The sequence below is a fragment of the Schistocerca nitens genome, chromosome 6 (assembly GCF_023898315.1).
Source record: "Schistocerca nitens isolate TAMUIC-IGC-003100 chromosome 6, iqSchNite1.1, whole genome shotgun sequence".
NCBI classification, from domain to species: domain Eukaryota; kingdom Metazoa; phylum Arthropoda; class Insecta; order Orthoptera; family Acrididae; genus Schistocerca; species Schistocerca nitens.
Window position 1 is genome coordinate 414120937 of NC_064619.1, and position 22455 is coordinate 414143391.

At 37.6% G+C, this 22455-nt stretch overlaps 1 protein-coding gene across 3 annotated transcripts in view; it reads right to left on the reverse strand.

Moving 5' to 3' along the window:
* Window positions 1–1384: 1384 nt before the first annotated feature.
* The window catches only part of LOC126263683 (uncharacterized), a 60454-nt gene continuing 39383 nt past the window's right edge, over window positions 1385–22455 (reverse strand). For 2 of the 3 annotated variants that reach the window (XM_049960809.1, XM_049960808.1), the window contains 5 exons: window positions 19623–19715; window positions 19198–19302; window positions 2240–2341; window positions 1752–1905; window positions 1385–1680 (listed from right to left, as the gene is read on the reverse strand). In XM_049960809.1, coding sequence (XP_049816766.1) covers window positions 1544–1680; window positions 1752–1905; window positions 2240–2341; window positions 19198–19302; window positions 19623–19715 — 591 coding nt within the window. In that variant the 3' untranslated portion in view covers window positions 1385–1543. The remainder of the gene's footprint in view (window positions 1681–1751; window positions 1906–2239; window positions 2342–19197; window positions 19303–19622; window positions 19716–22455) is intronic. The other variant, XM_049960810.1, reaches the window with a different exon arrangement.

Consider the following 22455-nt stretch of genomic DNA (forward strand, 5'->3'; position numbering starts at 1 on the left):
CTGTCTCATCTGTGAGATACACAAAATTTTTAGGTATACATCTTCAGCAAAACCTAAAATGGGAGACACATCTTAATCATGTAAATAAAAAGTTAAACACACTTACATATGCAGTAAGAATCATCTCACAAAATACAAGCCATGCATCAGTGATAACAATGTACCATGGCAGTATTCAGTCACTGCTGATGCACGGTATTATCTTTTGGGGGAATTCCTTAGGTACCAACAAAACATTTAGGCCACAGAAAAAGATTGTTAGGATAATAAACCATGCTAAGTACAGGGACTCCTGTAGACCAATATTTAAAAATCTTAATATACTGTCTCTTCCTTGCTTATATATGCATGAAATACTAAATTTCACCAAAGAAAGTATTTTAAAAGATGGAAAGATCTTCAAGAATAACTGTGATTTCCACCCTCATGATACTAGGCAGAAGCATTATTTGCATGTCAATACAGTAAGTACAAACGTTTGTAAGAGAGGAGTGTATCATACTGGCATAATGCTGTATGATCACATGCCAGTGTATTTGACACAGATGCAAAATTTACAAAAGTTTAAGGTGAAACTGAAAGAGTACTTGCTTGACCACTGCTTCTATTCTGTTTCTGAGTTTTTAGAGTGCAAGAAAACTGTAGTGTAATTGCTCAAATATTCTTAGCCAATCTATCATATTATTTCATTATATTAATGTTGTCATCAATATTCAACATGTATTGAATAATTTTTAATTATTTATCTTTTCAAAATAACAATGTGTATGATGTTCTATATACTGTACCAACCTGACTTGTCCTAAATCATTTGTGCCAAATGTGTACCTAAACACGACTTACAGGACCAATAAAGAAATACAAATACAAATACATCTGAGGTGTGTATGGGATGGTTGTGTTTACGCTCTTGATTACTACATCTTCATGAGCAAAATTTACAATTCAGTGTCATCTTTTTGTGAACTGGTTGATGAATACTTATCAGACAGCAAATTAATTTATTTGTAAATACAGTGAGGCTATGAATGAAACTGCTGTTCCACATTGAACAACAAAGTAAGATTTGGATATTTACTTCATCACATTTTTATGGAGCTATCCACAATTATTCCACAACCATTTTCCACAGTTTCAAGTGCCATCTAGGTGTAGGTTCTAAGTGTGCACAGAAACATACAGACTAACATGCTGTTACTTAAATTACTGGAAAAAGAAAGATGGTTCTTGACATGTTGTCTTGTACATTAAAACATATTTTTATTTTCATAATTTTTATTTTACAGTAAGTCTTAAATTGACACCGATGAAAATATCAGTAAAACTGGAGATTTGTTCACTACCACATCACAAATAAATTCATTCTCACGATGGGTAGGCCGTGAACAACAGAAGAGAAATGTATTATGCAATCATTTATATTTGTTGTAAATGTTATTTTTCATATTATGCTTATTTAATGTTGTTGTGAAGAGCTGATTCCAATTTAATTATTTTCTTTGTGATACTGAGGTAATAAGCTTTCTCAAGTTGTACTGTACATTCAGCGTGAACGGTTTGAAGGCTGTGGTTGTCGATATTTCAGCATTTCAAGATGAGCTTCATAGTAAGATGTCTTATGGTATGAGTAGTATTCTGGATTCTTATAGTCACCATCTTTGGAAGCCCCAGGGCCCACTTCTGGAAGAAGAGCTGCTTTGTTTACTTGCATCTCACAACCATACAAAATCAATGTATATCAGTGTACATACCTCCTGAACTTAACTGAAAAACAGCAGAACTTAAGGATGGAACTTCTCCTGAGTCAGTAACAGGTTGTTCTTCACATTCAATTTCATCTGGTAAATCAGGAGAGACTGGCCCTCTGACTATCAAGTAGTCTCTGTAGTCTCTGTTTTCAAACACCTGTAAAATTGTAGTTTTTAATTCAAACACACAGTTTACACAAATTCTGCACTGTTTAAACCTTTCTCAACATATTCAATATAGCTGAGACTCTAGAGTGTTGTGTTAAACGGTGTGAATGAAACTATTCGCTATTATAATTGACCTCCTACTTGTCATCATCATTATCATTTAATGGCCCATTTTGATCAATTACATACATCGTTAGCACATAAAAGGGCTCATTGTCCAAAGGTGTTGATAGGAATCTGTTTCAAAACATTATGACTTTTAGTAATAGAATGGTAAGAATCTCAAACAAACAAATACAAAAGCTTCCTTCCTTTGTGCTCACCTCTGATTCTGCATTTGTTTGTTCTTCACTTTCATCTGATATGTCTGGACAGACTGGCCCTCTGACTATCAAGCAGTCCATGTAATCTCTGTCTTCAAACAGCTGTAAAATTTTAGTTGTTAGTTCAAACATAAACATTGCACAAATTTTGGACTGTTTAAATCTTTTCCAAGTATTAAATACAGCTGAGCCTCTAGAGTGTTGTGTTAAATGGTGTGAATGAAACTATTCACTATTATAATGGAACTCCTACTTGTCATCATCATCAGCATAACCATTTATTGGCCCATTCAGATCCCTTACATTCTTTGTTATTACATTAAACATAGGGCTCAATTTCTAAAGGTGATAATAGGAATCTCCATCAAAACATTGTGACTTTTAGTAACAGAATCATGAGAATCTAGATAAACGGATATAAATGCTTCCTTCCTTTGTGTTCACCTTTGATTCACCATTTGTCTGTTCACTTTCATCTGATATGTGTGGACAGACTGGCCCTCTGACTATCAAGTAGTCTCTGTTTTCAAACAACTTTAAAATTTTAGTTGTTAATTAGAGTAAAAACTTTATATAAATTCTGCACAGTTTAAACCTTTCTCAACATGTTAAACATAGCTCAGCCTCTAGAGTGTTGTGTTAAATTGTGTGACTGAAAATATTCAATATTATGATGAATCTCCAACTTATCATCAGCAGCAGCATAATCATTCAATGGCCCATTTTGATCCATTACATACAGGATGCCCATAATTAATGTTCCAGTTTAAAAATGTTGTAGAAAAAGAACCACTGCTCAGAATGACATCAAATCTGAACAGCATAATATTGACACACCACAGTGGGGATTAAGGTAAGTTTCACCAGTAGCTGGCACTGTAAATATCTAAACACAAATCAGACCAGCTACAAATGACAGATAAATCACAATATGATTAGAGTTGCACATTACATCATCCATTATGTTCAATGTGCATGACTTTACAAGTCTGGCAGTCAACAACTGCGGCACAGCTGGTTAGGTAAGCTGATCCACCAAAGCAATGTCTTACTATACTGGATGAGAAGAATTGGTTTTCAATTGTCCTGGGGCCAAAAAAATGCATAAAAACAAAATACATTGGTTTTCAATTGTCTTAGGGCCAAAAACCACATAAAAAGGAAAATTCATCTGTTTCTAATTGTTGTGACACTGGTGCAAGACAAGTTGAATGTGCTGTCCACCGTTTTCTGACACAAGTTGAAATCAAGAAACATCATGTTCCACAACAGATCAGTGTCTTGGGGGTCATTTTCATTAAGTGTTACACAATGCATGCTTTTGTTTGACCTACATTTGTAATTGGAGCACTGAATATAACATCTTTCAGATAACTCCACAGCCAGAAGTCACGTGGATTAAGATTAGGTGATCTCGATGTCCAGGATGTAGGGAAACCACGGCTGATAATTCTAGCTTTTCCAAAAAGCCTCTGCAACTCCCATTCCACTGGCTGTGTAGTGTGCAGAGGAGCACCACCTTGCATAAAAATGATCCTACTGACACATCCATACTATTGAAGGGGTGGGATGATGATGCACAAAAGATTCACATAGCATTTACCAGTGAAAGAACAGGTAACAGGATCTGCAGGACTCATCTCTCAAAAAAGTACAGCCCTACAATAAACAATGGTATCATCCCACACTACAGTCACTTCTGTGGCACTAGTTGATGTGTATGTGGATTTTTGTTTGGGGTTGATGTGGTGGAAGAGACCAAACAACGAGGTCATTAGTCTCTGGATTTTCGGTAACACTGTGTATTGACATGTCCTTGAAGATGGAAATGGGCTTTGTCTGTCCACAGAATGTTCCTTGGCCATTCATTGTGCACTTCCATGTGAGTCAGAGAGTAAACATTTGTCTCGCTGGTAGGTCATAGGAAGTGTGGTATCGATAGCCATGATGCCACGGCGTAGGTTGGCACTATGACACTGACACCGACAACAGTGCCCTCTAGCCGGTGCTGTGCTCTACGAGCTCCACTCCAGTTTCAGCCCATTTTATGAAGAGCAGATGGCTGGGCACTTTGCTTCACTTAAGACAGGTCTAAGGTTGCGCACCTCAGTGCAAAGTTATGTATTACTCTTCTTGCACCATAAACCACTTTTACTTTCTTGCAGTGCCGACATGTATTACCTTTTCCTGCTCCTGCTCCTACCCACGCACTGCCTTCCAGGTGGGATACAGAGGTTTGCGATGAGATTTTTATTTTTTCTGGTCTCCTATCAGTTCCTTTCTTTGCTCGGTCCTGCTTTCTTTTCGTGTTAGCCTCACTATAAGACTCTCATTTGTGTAAACTATGGCTTCCCCACAGGAACAGGCTTCACTATCTGATCTTGCATGTTTTCAGGCTCAGCAAATGATGCAGCTGCTTGCTGCCATAAATGGACTGGTCACGCTACAAACTGCAGCTACTTCGGCACCTCTGACACCACCGCCTGTACTGACGCTGTCGCCGATGGCGCCGCCATTTTGTGCCTTCAATCCTAGTGTTGAATGCTGGTCAGAATACATTGCCCAGCTCAAGGCACACTTCACAGCTAACAACATACCAGATCCAGAGCAGCTTGCTTTTTTCATTACCAATGCAGGTGTTGTGTTGTACCGTGTGCTCATGAAATTGTTTCCCACCACCCGCCCAGAAACTAAAACGTACCACAAAGTGATTGATGCTTTAAACTCCCACTTCCGTGACAGTGTAAATGCTGTAGCTGCACGTTAAAAATTCTTTCATCTCCTGACACTTCCTCTCACATTCAGCATGATGCGAGGAAACTTTTTGTGACTTTGAACATTTGTGGACGTTCTGTTTGCAGCTGGACACTGGTGCATCAGTTTCTTTACTGAACAAATCAACATATGACTTGCTTGGTTCACCCCCACTTCTACGTTCACATTCCACACTGACTGCATTTACTGGACAGGGAATCTCAGTGCTCGGCGTGTGTAGTTTGCAAGCCATGTATGGTGCGACAACCCGCACAGTGTCTTTCCATGTGCTCTGCTCTAGTGATGTACTATGCATCAACCGTAGTGACCATGCAGACAGTGTTGCCACACTATGCGATGATTTTGCTGAACTCTTTTCTGATGGCCTTGGTTGTGCTACAGACTTTGCAGCACATGTTGTAGTTAAAGACAATGCCATGGCTGTTTTCAAGCGCGCATGCCCGGTACCGCATGCACTGCACGATGCCGTAGCTGCTGAACTTATGCATTTGCAAGACAGCAGTGTCATCAAACCTGTTTCTGCTTCACCATGGGCTTTGCCTATAGTGTGTGTGAAGAAACCAAACGGTTGTCTCTGTATTTGTGCTGACTTTAAGTCTACAGTAAATCCCCAGACAGTGGTAGCTAAGTTTCCCTTACCACGTCCTGAAGACATTTTTGATAAGCTCGGTGCAGGAAAATTCTTTTCCACGATTGACTTGCGGGATGCATACTTTCAGATTCTGCTTGACGAACAGTCACAGCCCTACTTTGTGATCAACACCCATCTTGGATTGTTCAAGTTTCGCTGCCTTCCGTTCGGCTGTGCTTCGCCTCCTGCTATTTTTCAGTCTTATTTGATGCAGTTGTGTGCCACTGTCCCTGGTTGTTCCAAGTATCTGGACAATATAGTTCTATCAGGTCGCACCCCTGAAAAACATTTGCAGAATTTGTGTGCCTTATTTACTGTACTTTTGCAGGCAGGACTAAAGTGTAACAGAAACAAGTGCAAATTTTTTCAAACTGAAATTCAGTATTTAGGACTTATGATTAACGGACAGGGTATCCATCTCTCCCCGTCACATGTCAGTGTGATTAGAGACTTGCCAGTGCCCAGGGACGTGAAAGAACTTCAGCCTGTTTTGGACAAAATTTCATATTTTCTTTGGTTTATACCAAATGCAGTGCAGATTGCAGTGCATTTGCATTCCTTTGGTTTGTTCTTCAGAATGTGACGCTGATTTCCACAAGCTCAAATCTGCTTTGTTGAGTGATCACTGTTTGATTCCTTTCGGTCTCTCCAAACCAGTTGTTTTGGCTCTCGATGCATCTTCTCATGGCATCGGAGTGGTTCTCTCACACCGCATTAATTCCGTTGATCGCCTGATCACTTTTGCATCTAAGTTGCTCAATTCTGCCCAGCAAAACTATTCTCAAATCAAGAAAGAAGCTTTAGCTGTTGTATATGAAGTGACAAAGTTTCATTGTTTTGTGTACAGTTGCAAGTTCTATTTGGTCACCAACCATAAGCTTTGATGTCATTGTTCCACCTGTCAAAGACAGTTCCAGCCCGTACAGCACAAAAGTTGCAACATTGGTCTTTGTTTTTGTCTAACTACAATTACGAAATCTTGTTTTGGCCTATGGCCCAGCATGGCAATGCTGATGCTTTGTCTCGTCTGTCTATCGGTCCTGACGAAGTGTTTGATTCTTCCGAATTGTCATGCATGTTTATTGCTTCACAAGATAAGGAATTAGCTGATGCTTTTCCAGTCGATTTTCGTTGCATTGCTGGCGCAACAGCCGCCGATGCTTCTTTGCAGATTCTTTTGCAGTATATTGGTACTCAATGGCCTCCATCTGCTATGCAGATTTGAGATCCACTTGTTCGACGTTACTTTGGACAACGTCTCAACTTGTCTGTACACCATGGTGTTATCTTGTTATGAACTGACAATGATCAGTCTCATGTGGTTGTACCTCATTCGTTGCAGTCAGAATTTCTCCACTTGCTGCACACTTGTCATTGGGATATAGTGCAAATGAAGCAATTAGCACATCGTCATTGCACTTGGATCAGCATCGATAAACATATTGAGAATTTGCTTGCTAACTGTTGCTCTTGTGCAGAGCGTCAATCTGCTCCGCACCAGTGCTTCTTTGCGTGGCTGACTCCTCCTGCGCCTTGGCAGCGCGTTCATATTGATTTTGCGAGTCTGTACTGGGACACCCACTGGTTGATCATTATTGATGCGTACAGCAACATTCCTTTTGTTGTCCCTATGTCTTCTACTACATCTGCCAGACTATTCGGGCTCTGATGTCTATTTTCTGCAATGAGGGCCTTCCTGAAGTTATTGTCTCTGACAATGGCCCCCAATTCGTGTCCTCAGAGTTTGAAGCATTCTGTGCTGCTAATGGCATTCGCCATCTGTCCTCAGCCCCGTTCCACCCCCAGTCAAATGGCAAGGCTGAACACTTTGTGTGTACATTTAATTCACAGATGAACAAGTTGCGCACCACTCACTCTCGCGAGTGCGCGCTCTGGACTTTCCTTGCTTCATATCGCTCCCAGCCGCGTGGCACCGGTTCCCCAGCGGAATTGCTACATTGCCGCACCCATTGGTTGCTCCTGCAGCTATTGCACCTGCTGCTGTGCACTCCCGCTGCTTCACCTCGTTCTGGCTTGACGCCACATGCTTTGGCGTTCTATGCATTTTCTTTGGTAGGCAGCACTGGGAGCAGGGGCGCATTCTTCGCCAGCTTGGCCGCACCTTATTTCTCATTTCTGGTCCTTCCAGCACTGTCAAGCAACACCGGAACCAGATCCATTTGTGCCGTCCTCCATTTTCTGCATCTGGTTGTTTTCTGGCAGAATTGGAGGCTTCGCAGTTTCCACCGCTTCAGCCCACAACTCAACCGACAGCACCTCCGCCTCTGGCACCTCCCCGGGCGTGCCTGCCATCGTCATTGCTCCAGTACAGTCACCTGCGCCGGATGGGCTCCTCTCGCCGCCGCCACGGCTGCACCTCCGGCTGCCACCGCCACCCTCACTGTCATCGCCGCCCCCGTCGCGTTCATCTGTGGTGCCGGAACCGATGGACGCTGAGGCTGCCATCACGCCACCACCGACGTCACCCATGGAGGTCATTGCTCCACCTCCGACTCCTCATCGGAGCATTACCAGTAGCAGTGCGAGGCCTGGGCAGGTTTCAGGTGCATCATTTCAGGGGGGGGGGGGGGGGGGGAGGGATGTGGTATCAATAGCCACGATGCCACGGTGTAGGTTTTGGCACTATGACACCGACACCAACGACAGCTCCCTCTAGCTTGTGCTGTGCTCTACGAGCTCTGCTCCAGTTTCAGCCCATTTGATGAAGAGCAGATGGCCGGGACACTTCACTTCAGCTTCGCTTAACTTATGACAGGTCTAAGGCTGCGCACCTTAGTGCAAAGTTATGTATTAATCTTCTTGCACCAGTAAACCACTTTTACTTTCTTGCAGTACCAAAGTGTATTACATTTTCTTGCTCCTGCTCCTACCCACATGCTGCCTTCCAGGCAGGATACAAAAGGAAGCAGCTTCTGAATGTGGGTGACTCTCTATAGATAGCAATGCAGGTTAATTTGTAGGATTTTATGCACCATGCTCACATTCATGTTCAACATTCGGGCAATTCCTCATGCACTGCATGTTTGCACATCACCGCTCAACCCTTCCTGCAATGCTGCGGCCACATCTTTGACAGATGTCAGATCAACTGCTTTCCTCCCTCGGCCACCTTGCATTTCACAAGAATCTGTCTTTTCAAAATTTGTAAACATTTTCTCCAGTCACTTAGGAGACATCAAACTGTTTCTTTTCTCATACCATTGAGTGTCCAGAACTTCTTCAGTGCTATTGGCACACAGTCACTGTTCTTGTACAAGAGCTTTACCACCAGTGATGATCCTTCATGGGGACCGTCACGTTGGGTGTCTCGGACGCAAACTTATGAACAGCTATGTGCCATGCGTCAGTTGGTGTACATCTTCTGCCACTTACTGTACTGTCTATTGGTCAGGTTTTTGTTAAAATATTTTTGTCCTATGACATTTCCCTCTTCATCAATAATATTTCTTCAGATTTGATGTAATTCTGGGCAATGGTTCTCTTTCTACACTGTTTTGAAAATGGAACTTTGATTATGGGCACCCTGTACTTTATTAACTTAGTACATTAGGCACTGGAGACTCCATTGTCTGACTTCTATCAACAGAATGCTGAGAATTTTGACAAATAAACATAAATGCTTCCTTCCTGTGTGCTTAACCTTTGATTCTGCATTTGCCTGTTCTTCATTTTCATCTGATACGTCTGAACAGACTATCAAGTAGTCTCTGTTTTCAAATACCTGTAAAATTTTAGATATCTATTCAAATATGGAGTAGATACAAATGTTACATTACATATAGCTTACCCAACATAACAAACATAGATGATGTTCTTGTGCATTATTTGAGTGTGGTGGCTGCAACTTTGCAATATATTATTATAGTACAGATTAGTGTAGAAGCTGGTCCCCTAACTTTAAAGAAGAAGCTGATATGAAGTTTTGAAACATGTTAATGTTTTGTATTTATTTTAAACCATGGTCATTTTCTAATCTAGATGAATTGTCTGTACCCACAGAAGTAATTATACAAAAAACTATGTAACCAGATTTCAAATTTATTATCATTTTATAAAAAGCTAGTTTGTAGAACATTCCAGAAGATGCTGGAAGAACTTGAAATTGCTTTAAAATATTTCCCAACTTTTTTTGAACATTTGACAGTAACAGTTTGTTAATCTTGTGCATTATTTCAGTGTGGTGGCCGCAACTTTGCAATATATTATTATAGTACAGATTAGTGTAGAAGCTGGTCCCCTAACTTTAAAGAAGAAGGCTCAGGGAGAATATTAGTAAGAAAAACAATTGCGTAGTTAAAATATTGGTTAGAATAATTCTGGAATAATAATTCACAAAATTATTTCATTAATTTTGATAAGAAAATGTATTTCTACCTAAATTATATATTATGTAAAATATTCTGTAGTGAGAAATGATGCATCAAATTGTCAAAGATTTGTAATTATTAGCTGTACTTCCCATTAAACACCTATCTAAACAATAATAAGTAAAATGCTAACTGTTGATGTTTATTTATCAACAGCGGCAGTGTTCACCTATTTAGTTGCTATTACGTTCAAAGTTAAGGCAGGTTATCTGTGTTACTTGTTACCAGATCAAAACTGTGTTAGGTTATGTTTGTTTTTGTCTAGGACATTGCACACAATAGATGAAAAATGATTTGGAACAGCTGTCTAGTTATTAATGTAGTTTTCAAAAATACTGGCAAATAATTGAATCACACTTCCCATAACTAATTTGATTGTTAAAACTTTTCTTAGTTATATGTTTGACACTCAGAGTCTTACACAGGATGTTAAACCCTAGTACTTCTTCCTTATTGTTATCGAAAACTGCCACATGGTGATGTACATTGATAATTGTTCGAATAAAATCAACCATAGATTTTCAACGTATATTTCCACATAATGATTACGATATTTTTCATTTCACACATTTTTAATGGTAAGATCACACATGGTGGTGTTGTATTTTTATTGTATGTAATTGTTAATAAACCAGAATTAAAATACAAATTTAAAATTTTCCAGACACCTTTTGTACAATGTAAAATTATGTTACGGAAAACATTTTTATGATTTACAAATGCAACAAGACACAAAACTGAATGATGAATATGGAATGTATTGGGGTTGTTTTCAAAAACTGGAACTAAAATCTGAACTGTAATAAGTGTAAGAATTAGAAAAATGGGCCTGGGATGTCAAAATAAAAAATAAAAGGCCACTTCTACCTTACATATTTGGGAGAGAGATTTAACAGTACATATGATGAAATTTCTTTGTGAAATTTCAGACTACTAGTAAATGAAAAAAATGTTGAAATCATTGCCATGGTTAATAGACACTAAAATGGAAAAAAAAAATTTGAGGAGGAAAAACTTAAGACCAACTAAAAGAAAAACAGAAAGTTTTTTTAATATCAGTGAGCAGAATATTTGATGTTGTTGTGATTTTTGTTGTTGTTGTGGTCTTTACAGTCCAGAGACGGGTTTGATGCAGCTCTCCGTGCTACTCTATCCTGTGCAAGCTTCTTCATCTCCCAGTAACTACTGCAGCCTACATCCTTCTGAATCTGCTTAGTGCATTCATCTCTTGGTCTCCCGTTGCAACTTTTACCCTCCACGCTGCCCTCCAATACTAAATTGGTGATCCCTTGATGCCTTAGAACATGTCCTACCAACCGATCCCTTCTTCTAGTCAAGCTGTGCCACAAATTTCTCTTCTCGCTAATTCTATTCAATACCTCCTTGTTAGTTATGTAATCTACCCATGTAATCTTCAGCATTCTTCTGTAGCACCACATTTAGAAAGCTTCTATTCTCTTCTTGTCCAAACTATTTATCATTCATGTTTCACTTCCTGACACTTAAATCTATACTCGATGTTAACAAATCTCTCTTCTTCAGAAATGCATTCCTTGCCGTTGCCAGTCTACATTTTATATACTCTCTACTTCAATCATCATCAGTTATTTTGCTCCCAAATAGCAAAACTCATCTACTACTTTAAATGTCTCATTTCCTAATCCAATTCTCTCAGCATTACCTGACTTAATTCGACTAAATTCCATTATCCTCATTTTGCTCTTGTTGATGCTCATCTTATATCCTCCTTTCAAGACACCATCCATTCCGTTCACCTGCTCTTCTAGGTCCTTTGCTGTCTCTGACAGAATTACAATGTCATCAGCAAACCTCAAAGTTTTTATTTCTTCTCCATGGATTTTAATTCCTACTCCGAATTTTTCTATTGTTTCCTTTACTGCTTTCTCAATATACAGATTGAATAACATTGGTGACAGGCTACAACCCTGTCTCACTCCCTTCCCAACTACTGAACCACTGCTTCCCTTTCATGCCCCTCGACTCTTATAACTGCCATCCGTTTTCTGTACAAACTGTAATTAGCCTTTCACTCCCTGTATTTTACCCCTGTCACCTTCAGAATTTGAAAGAGAGTATTCCATTCAACATTGTCAAAAGATTTCTCTAAGTCTACAAATGCTAGAAATGTAGATTTGTCTTTCCTTAATCTATCTTCTAAGATAGGTCATAGGGCCAGTATTGCCTCACGTGTTCCAACATTTCTACAGAATCCAAACTGATCTTCCCTGAGATCAGCTTCTACCAGTTTTTCCATTTGTCTGAAAATAATTCACATTAGTATTTTGCAACCGTGACTTATTAAACTGATAGTTCAGTAATTTTCACATCTGTCAACATCTGCTTTCTTTTGGACTGGAATTATTATATTCTTCTTGAAGTCTGAGGGTATTTCACCTGTCTCATATATCTTGCTCACCAGGTGGTAGAGTTTTTTCAGGGCTGGCTCTCCCAAGGCTGTCAGTATTTCTAATGGAATGTTGTCTACTCCCAGGACCTTATTTCAACTTAGGTCTTTCAGTGCTCTGTCAAACTTTTCACGTGATATCATATCTCTCATTTCATCTTCACCTACATCCTCTTCCATTTCCATAATATTATCCTCAAGCACATTGCCCTTGTATAGACCCTCTATATACTCCGTCCACCTTTCTGCTTTCCCTTCTTTGTTTAGAACTGAGTTTCCATCGAAGCTCTTGATATTCATGCACATGGTTCTCCTTTCTCCAAAGGTCTCTTTAATTTTCCTGTAGGCAGTATCTATCTTACCCCTAGTGAGATAAGCCTCTACATCCTTTCATTCATCCTCCAGCCATCCCTGCTTAGCCATTTTGCACTTCCCATCGATCTCATTTTTGAGACGTTTGTATTCCTTTTTGCCTGCTTCATTTACTGCATTTTTATATTTTCTCCTTTCATCAATTAAATTCAATATTTCTTCTGTTACCCAAGGGTTTTTACTAGCTCTTGTCCTCTGCTGCCTTAACTATTTCATCCCTCAAAGCTACCCATTCTTCTTCTACTGTATCTCTTTCCCCCATTCCTGTCAATTGTTCCTTTATGATGTCCCTGAAACTCTGTACAACCTCTGGTTTAGTCAGTTTATCCAGGTCCCACCTCCTTAAATTCCCACCTTTTTGCAATTTCTTCAGTTTTAATCTACAGTTCATAACCAATAGATTGTGGTTAGAGTCCACATATGCCCCTGGAAATGTCCTACAATTTAAAACCTGGTTCCTAAATCTCTGTCTTACCATTATATAATCTATCTGAAACACTCCAGTATCTCCAGGTCTCTTCCATATATAAAACCTTTTTTCATGATTTTTTAACCAAGTGTTAGCTATGATTAAGTTATGCTTTGTGCAAAATTCTACCAGGCGGCTTCCTCTTCCATTTCTTACCACCATTCCATATTCACCTACTACATTTCCTTCTCTTCCTTTTCCTACTCTTGAATTCCAGTCACCCATGACTATTACATTTTCGTCTCCCTTCACTACCTGAATAATTTCTTTTATCTCATCATACATTTCATCAATCTCTTCATCATCTGTGGAGCTAGTTGGAATATAAACTTGTGCTACTGTGGTAGGAGTGGGCTTTGTGTCTATCTTGGTCACAATAATGCGCTCACTATGCTGTTTGCAGTAGCTTACCTGCACTCCTATTTTTTTAATTCATTATTAAACCTATTTGATTTTGTAATTATAACCCTGTATTCACCTGACCAGCAGTCTTGTTCCTCCTGCCACCAAACTTAACTAATTCCCACTATACCTAACTTTAACCTATTCATTTCCCTTTTTAAATTTTCTAACCTACCTGCCTGATTAAGGGATCTGACATTCCACGCTCCAATCCGCAGAATGCCAGTTTTCTTTGACCTGATAACGACGTCCTCCTTATTAGTCCCTGCCCGGACATCCGAATGGTGGACTATTGTTCCTCTGGAATATTGTACCCAAGAGGACGCCATCATCATTTAACCATACAATAAACCTGCATACCCTTGGGAAAAAATATGGCTGCAGTTCCCCTTGCTTTCAGCCGTCCGGAGTACCAGCACAGCAAGGCCGTTTTGGTTAGTGTTACAAGGCCAGATCAGTCAATCATCCAGACTGTTGGTCCTGTAACTACTGAAAAGTCTGATGCCCCTCTTCAGGAACCACACATTTGTCTGGTGTCTCAACAGATACCCCTCCAATGTGGTTGCACCTACAGTATGGCTATCTGTATTGCTGAGGCACGCAAGCCTCCCCACCAACAGCAAAGTCCATGATTCATGATAAACATGTTGAAATGATTAACAAAATTGACAAAAAGTGCAATAACACAGGCATACCACATGATAAAATTCATGAAATGAAAGATTGAAAGATGATTAAGAGGAAAAATTCAAAACAATAACATTTGACTTACTCAAGTAAAATCAGAAAAACAAACAATTCTATTTACATGTCCATTATAATTATCCGGGCTGTTATGCCGTGGTCGGTTGATGAATTCTGTGTCGATTCCCAACATTCTATTTACCAAAAAAAAGTTCAATGATGTGTCCCCTGCATTCAAAGTAACTCCCCTGCATGATACGTGGTGCAGTATGCTCATTCAGTTATGTTATGTTGGGAAATTAACTATTTGTGACACGTAATGGCTAAAACAAGTGATTAAGTTGCAGTCAGGTGGATTATGCCATAATTTTGCTATTAAAAATAAGATGTAAGAGAAAATTTTGTGTTTTGCTGATTACGAAGAAGATTTTGTGTTATGCTGATTACGAAGGCTTACAGACTTTCAATTAGACATCTGAAGATTTGCTATAATGTTTAACTTGCTTTTCCATGGTTTGCAGTAATGAACATCAAAGATTATGTTGCCATAAAACGTCTCGATGAACAGATAACTATAACTTGTTCATACTAAACAACAATTAGAGAAATTTGCTCTAGTATGCTACATAATTTTGTGTTTCTGATAAGTAGCGATTAATACTATGAGATGTAATACATTGTGAAAGATACCACACTTACTATCATGGTAAAGTCTGAAACTAAAGTACTTTGGGTCTGCTTAGAGGTTACTTACTAGTTGATAATTGTAAGAAAGTTATTCAGCAGTTAACACACCTCATCCCTATATAAACTCATACAGGATAAAGGATTTTACACTTTCTATGTTTGGTTAAACAAGTGTTTTCCTGAAGTAATTGAACTTAATTTCACACATATCTACTTAACAATCATTTTACTTGTGAAATAATATACGCTGCTGCACTGTAATTTTTTATTATGTGACCAGTAAGTGGCAATCATTAATACTCATTCGTCATTAACCTGAAGTCATTAGCTAAATAATCTGCAGTTAACATATTAAATATAGTATTATCTATAAGATAATTAAGAAAGTTAATTACATTCTCTAATTAATGAGCAATTACCTAAAAATTCAGTGACAAAAACTTTTCTGTAATTAATGCAAAACAGTGACAATGCATAATAGTGAGGTCCTATTTATGTTGCACTCTACTACTACTTAACAGTAGTTGAACCACATTATGGTTAACAATTAATTTTGTGTTGTTTTATCCAGAGAAGACACAGAAATCGACTCTTTTAAAGATACATTGTGTTTTCATGAATAATATCTTTTGAGAGAATCTTCTTTTAAAAGTAATTAAGTGAAGTAATTTTTTATAATGATGTAGAAATGCTACAGTTTATTAAATTTAACTAATGATTGTATTTTCTGACAGAGTGTTGTTGCACAAGTGAATATGGAATGATTATCTGTGAGGAAGATTATAATTTTGACATTCATTTTATAAAAGTGAAGTACTAGAGACATTTCAGTATACTAACGCACATTAAACTATTGGAAATGTTGCTATGATTACAAAGGTCATCCAAAATTTACACTATACAAGGATGTATGATATTTAATGATATTTTTGATTACTATGTGATGAATCAATTCTGTCCTGTCCTTTCTGCTGAGATTTGTGAACTGTCCTACTAAATGATCTGCTGTACATCACTTTAAATAATTAATTTAAAGAATGAGATTTCTTTAGGCTGACTGCTAATTAACCCTTAACTCACAAGGTGACTTTTCCGTAACGTATACTATGAGGTGTGGTCTCTGCAACCCCCATCTTTAAACCAAGATTTAAGCTGTAAATCATTTGAAAATTTAATTTATGTTATATAACATTTATCGATACAACTATATAAGTGTTGTTTAAATATTCCTTGTTGATTTTATTGCACTAAATAAAGCCAACAGGATTTTATTTTTGTAACAAGCAAAAATCACATACTTTTGTGAAGCTTGTTTGATAGTACACAAAATAACCTGTTAGATAACTGAATTTTACTTTCTGAAAAATTATGGTATCTCTGTAGGAAAGAAATTTTCACATAAAACTAATTTCCAGGGTTTAAACTTGCGTATAAAAACTGAACTTGATAGCCAGAAAAAGAAAGGCTGCACAATTAATATTCAGTAGTGAGATCTACATCTTTCTTTACCAGCACTCAGAACACATTTAATTTTAACTAACACTAAGCATTTTGTTGGAGAAACAGAAAGGTCCTCATCACCATTATCCAGAAGTTCTTCCTCTGAATAGTCCTCTTGTTTCCTGGCAGAATTGTGATCACTGGCTATTGAAAAATCATTGTCTTCTTCATCTACTTCTTGTTCTATATCATTGACATCATTCTCCATCCACTGGCTAAAAATTTCATTGAACTTAGAGTGTGTAAAATGGTCACATTCTTGCTAACACATTTTGTACTGAACTGATGAAAGAACACATGTCAACACCAATCAGATAAGGTGATAATGCAACTGACAATAATAATTTGTTGGGTTGATGATTAAAAGAGGGTAGGTGGTGTACAAAAACGTTCCACCATAATTGACCTACGAGAGCGACTTGGAAAATTCTGGTGTGGCCTGAGAGACCACATCTCATGATTTAAGGGTGAATTACGTTGTTATTAATAGAAAGATCAGTGTAATTGGTGAAACTAAGTTACATGTCTACTAATTAAGTATAACTATTAGTTTTAGAATATAAAATGGAAAGAATTGTTTTACACATGGTATGCTGACTTGGATTTAATGCAATGTTGGCCAGTTATTATATGCTAATGTGCTGCAGCACACTGTAAGTATTACACTAAAGTTATGCCATCATTCTGCTTTGAATGCATGCATGAAATTGTACTAAAATTACGCCATTTCTGTTCAAATATGAGCTGTAAAGTGCACTAAAATTACGCCATTTCTCTTTGAATGCATGCTGATATGCAAATAAAATTGATGAAAACTTGTTTTGTAGAGCTCTCTCAGCAATAACTAGAAACCATTGAAACCATGGCTGAAAAATGGTCAGCCAAACTACAATCAACTAAGAGAAGCAACACAGCTGTCTGTTTTCTCTGCGAATGCTCTGATATGATGACATCCCATCTGGCACTATGCATCCTACGCTGCTCTCAGCACCAGGACTGTATTTTTCTTTGAAATTATGTCTAGCATACTGTACAAGCATTGACTTTTAAAGTATCATTACTGTGACAGCACTGTAGGTGAGTGGTCAACAGCACAGACTGGTAATTTTTTTATTTTATTTTATTAATCACAATATTACACTATTAATTATAAAATTTAGAAATAACAGTTCAGTTTACTCACAAAAAACTAATATATTTGATTTAGTCATGATCACTGCTCTTGTAAGTCTAAAGGCTGAGGGCTATATGGTGGTAAAACAAGGAAACATATGAGAAAATTTAGTATGAAAGTGTTTTCTGTAGGTGATCTGATAAAGAGGCCCTTTTTCAGTATATATCTGGAGAAGAAAGTAAGATGTACAGTGTTAGGTAGAAGTACTTGAAATGTAAATCTAAAAACAGATGGCATAAGGCAAAGCTCACCAATTTAGCTTATGTAAAACTGAAAATTTGGAAATACTTGCAAAATATTTTGATCAGCATCTTACTTCCCAGAACCAATCAATAAGCGTGAATACTTAAAAAATAATGAAAGTCTAGAATATTTATCCCCACCCATCAAAGGAATTGAAGAAGTTATTAAAACCTTATAAAGGTAGTGGAGAAGACTCCACTACAGTGGAACTTTTGAAATGTAAAAAATAAAAAAATGCTAAAATTAACCTTTGAGAAACTTGGAAAACAGAAAAACTCCCAGGAGACTGGAAAGTGGCCTTGATATATCCACTACATATGAAAGACAACAAACAAGATAAAAAAAGCAACACTGGAATTTCTTTGCAACCAGTTGCATACCTGTATTACACTTTTTCAAGATTATACTAAACAGAGTAGAAACAACACTAGAGAGCAATTTAGGGGAATATCAAGGTGGTTTTAGGAAGGGCAGATTATGTTGTGCACAAATATTTAATCTGATGCCAATCATTGGCCACAGATTACTGAATCCAATAGATCAGTATTTTTCATTGAAACTGTATGTAGTATACTGTGCAAATGTAAAACCTGAAAGACTTTTTTAGTGTCACTCATATAATTACACCATGGATGAACGGTCTAAAGCATAGACGGGTAATTTCTTGACCAGTTTCAATAATAAAGGAAACCATCTTTTTTCCTTCTTTTTTCTAATTTTATTTTATTCCTCGCAATGTTAAATTGTTAATCATAAAATTTACATAGGTTTAAATGTATATACTTAAAATTAATATATTCAGTTTAGTTATGATTACTTCCATTGTAAGGCAAAAGACTAGAAACCATAATACTTTGCACAAGCCATCACTAATTTAATGAAATTTTTGTGAATACTTACATTTTCAGTATTTCCTGCTGTGTAATTACTTTCTTATTTTCTTAAAAGAGGGGTGCTACTTGTGTAGGTAAAAGGAAGGGGACAGTAATCACTAAGTTGGTGAGTTAGTTTCATGGATCATTTTGCATGACACATCATAATGATATGGTATGAGTCATTTTACATTTGCATCCCATTACATCAGGTATAGAGCTCACCATTATCTAATGATGATGAGCAGAAATTCTATCAGAATAATGTGACTGTTAATTACAGAATGTTGACAGTTTCAGCAAGTAGGTATAAACGTTGACATCTTCGGTGTTCACCTTTGATTCTGCCTTTGTTTGGTCTTCAGTTTCATCTGATATGTCAGGACAGACTGGACCTTTAACTATCAAGTAGTCTCTGAAGTAGTCTCTGTTTTCAAATACCTGTAAAGATTTAATTGATAAGTGGAATATACAATTGACACAGATGCTTTCTCTATATAGTAAATAGAGCTAAGGCTCTTCGATGAGGTGTTGAATGGTGTAACTGCAGTATTTTAAGGGAGCTTCTATCTGTCATAATTACTATTGTCACCATTTAATGGCAAATTTGACCCATTAAATATTTTGATAGTACATATAGGATGCTCATCATTAATGAAGATGGTGTACAAGTTTCCATCAAATTACTGTTACATTTTAGTGAATCAATGCAGAGACTCTTTAACAGTTAACTATAAATGTTGCTTTTCTTTTGTGCTCACCTCTGATTCTGAATCCATTTGCTCTTCATTTTCATCCCATGTGTCTGGACTGACTGGTCCTTTGACTATCAAGTAGTCTCTGTTTTGATACACCTGTAAAATTGCAAAAGTTAATAAGAATGTACAAATTAGATAAATGCTGCATTGTTTAATTTTTAACAACAAATTAAGTATATCTGAGTCTTGTGTGTGTTGTGCTGAATGGTATTAATAAAATTTTTCAGTAATAAGATGGATTTCCTATTTGTCATAATCATCATCATCATCATCATGATCATGAATTGGTCCATTTTGTTTCACTGCCTATACACATCTACATCTGTACTCTGCAAGCCACCATGGCAGAGGGTACATCCCATTGTGCCAGTTATTAGGGTTTCTTCCCGTTCCATTCACTTATGGAGGGTGGAAGGAATGATTTTTTAATACCTCTGTGTGTGCAGTAATTATTCTAATCTTATAATTACAATCCCTATGTGAGCGATGCATACGGGGTTGTAGTATATCTGTAGAGTAACCATTTCAGTTATTTAAAGGTGGTTCTTGAAATTTTGTTAATAGACTTCTCGGGATAGTTTATATCTGTCTTCAACAGTGCGCCATTTCAGTTCCTTCAGTATCTCTGTGACAACATTCCAAGGATTAAACAAACCTTTGACCATTTGTGTTGTCCTTCTCTGTACGCATTCAGTATACTCTGTTAGTCCTATCTGGTATGGGTCCTACATGTGTGAACAGTATTCTACAACCAGTGGCACAAGTGATTTGTAAGAAATCTTATTTGTAGATTGACACCCAGGTATTTGTACGAGTTGGCTGATTCCAACACAGGCTCACTGCTACTACAGTCATAAGATACTATGTTTTTCCATTTTGTGAAGTGCAAAATTTTACATTTGTGAACATTTAGAGCAATTTGCACCATGTTGAAATCTTATCAAGATCTGAATGAATATTTATGCAGCTTCTCTCAGATAGTATTTAATTAGCGATAGCTGCTTCATCTGCAGAAAGCCTGATTTTACTATTAATATTGTCTGCATGGTCTTTAATATATGTCATGAACAGCAAAGGTCTAAACACACTTCCCTGGGCCACACCCAAAGTTTGTTCTACATCTAATGATGACTCTCCATTCAAGATAACATGCTGTGTCCTCCCTACCACAAAGTCCTCAGTCCAGTCACAAATTTCACATGATGCCCCATATAATAAGCATATATGTGGTACTAAGTCAAATGTTTTTTGTAAATCAAGAAACACTGCATATGCCTCACTGCCTTGTTTCAAAGCTTTCAGTATTTCATATGAGAAAGGTGCGAGTTGGGTTACACGGGATCAATGTTTTAAAAATCTGTGCTGGTTGGCATTCAGGACATCCTTCTGTTCAAGACACCTCATTATGTGAGGCTCAGAATATTTTCTAAGATTCTACAACAAATTGATGTCAAGGATATTGGACAGTAGTGTTGTGGATCAGTTCTACTACCCTTCTTGTAAACAGGGTGTGACCTGTGCATTTTTCCAAGAACTGGGCACAGTTTTTTGTTTGAGAGATCTACAATAGATTATAGTTAGAAGATGGGCTAACACAGCCACTTATTCCATACAGAATCTAACAGGGATTCCATCTGGTCCTCAAGATTTGTTAAACACCACCGACACTAATAGTTATTTCATTCATCTTTTCAGTGGTAAGAGGATGAAATTGGAGCAATTATCCTTTTCTTTTGTAAAGGAACATTTGAAAATGGAGTTGAGCATTTCAGCTTTTGCTTTGCTACCCTCAATTTAGGTTCCTGTCTCATTCACTAGGGACTGAACACTAACTTTGGTGCCACTAACAGCTTTTACATAGGATCAGAATTTCTTTGGATTTTGTGAAATATCATCTGATAATATTCTGCCATGATAGTCACAGAAGGCATCACAAATTGTTGTCTTGATAGCCAAACGTGTTTCATTCAGCACCTTTATATTTATAGTCCTATGCTTTGTTTTACACTTATTATGCAGTAATCTCTGTTTCTTTAGAAGTTTCTTTACAGTGACTATATATCATGGAGGTTCCCTTCCATTACAAACTGTTCTACTGGGTACATATCTATCCAGTGCAGGGTCAACTATTCTTTTAAACTTGAGCCATAGTTCCTCTACATGCTCCTGCCCTGTGCTGAAAGTTTCAAGTTTCTCACTGAGATACGACACTACCGATTTTTTTACTAGTACTGAACATATATATCTTTCTTTTTCTATTAGTTGTCCTTTGTACTTTGTTAATCATTGTTGTAACAATCACATCATGGCCACTGATACCAGTTTCAATGTGGACAACTTCAAATTGGTCAGGTCTATTTGTTACCCTTAGATCTAATATATTTACACCATGAGTGAAGATCCTAACTATCTGTTCTAGGTAGTTTTCAGAGAAAGCATTTTATGTTTCACAGGATGTCTCATCACACCTGCCACTAACAAAACTGTAATTCTCCCAATTAACTGTAGAATGATGAATGTCTCCATTGATGATAACAGTATGACTGGGAAACTTACGTACAAGGGAATGAGGTTTCTCTAATGTTTTTGGTTACATCAGGAGGTGAGTCTGGTGGGTGATAGAAGGATCCATTTATCATTTTATGCCCACCCCTGATACTGAGTCTTGCCCAAAAAACCTCACATGCAGCTCAATTTCTATCTCTGTGGATTAGAGTTTCTTGTCTACCACAACAAATACACCACTTCCATTTCCCATATGTCTATCCTTTTGATATACACTCGAAATTTTCCCCAAAAATCTCATTGCTATCACTCTCAGGTTTCAACTAGCTTT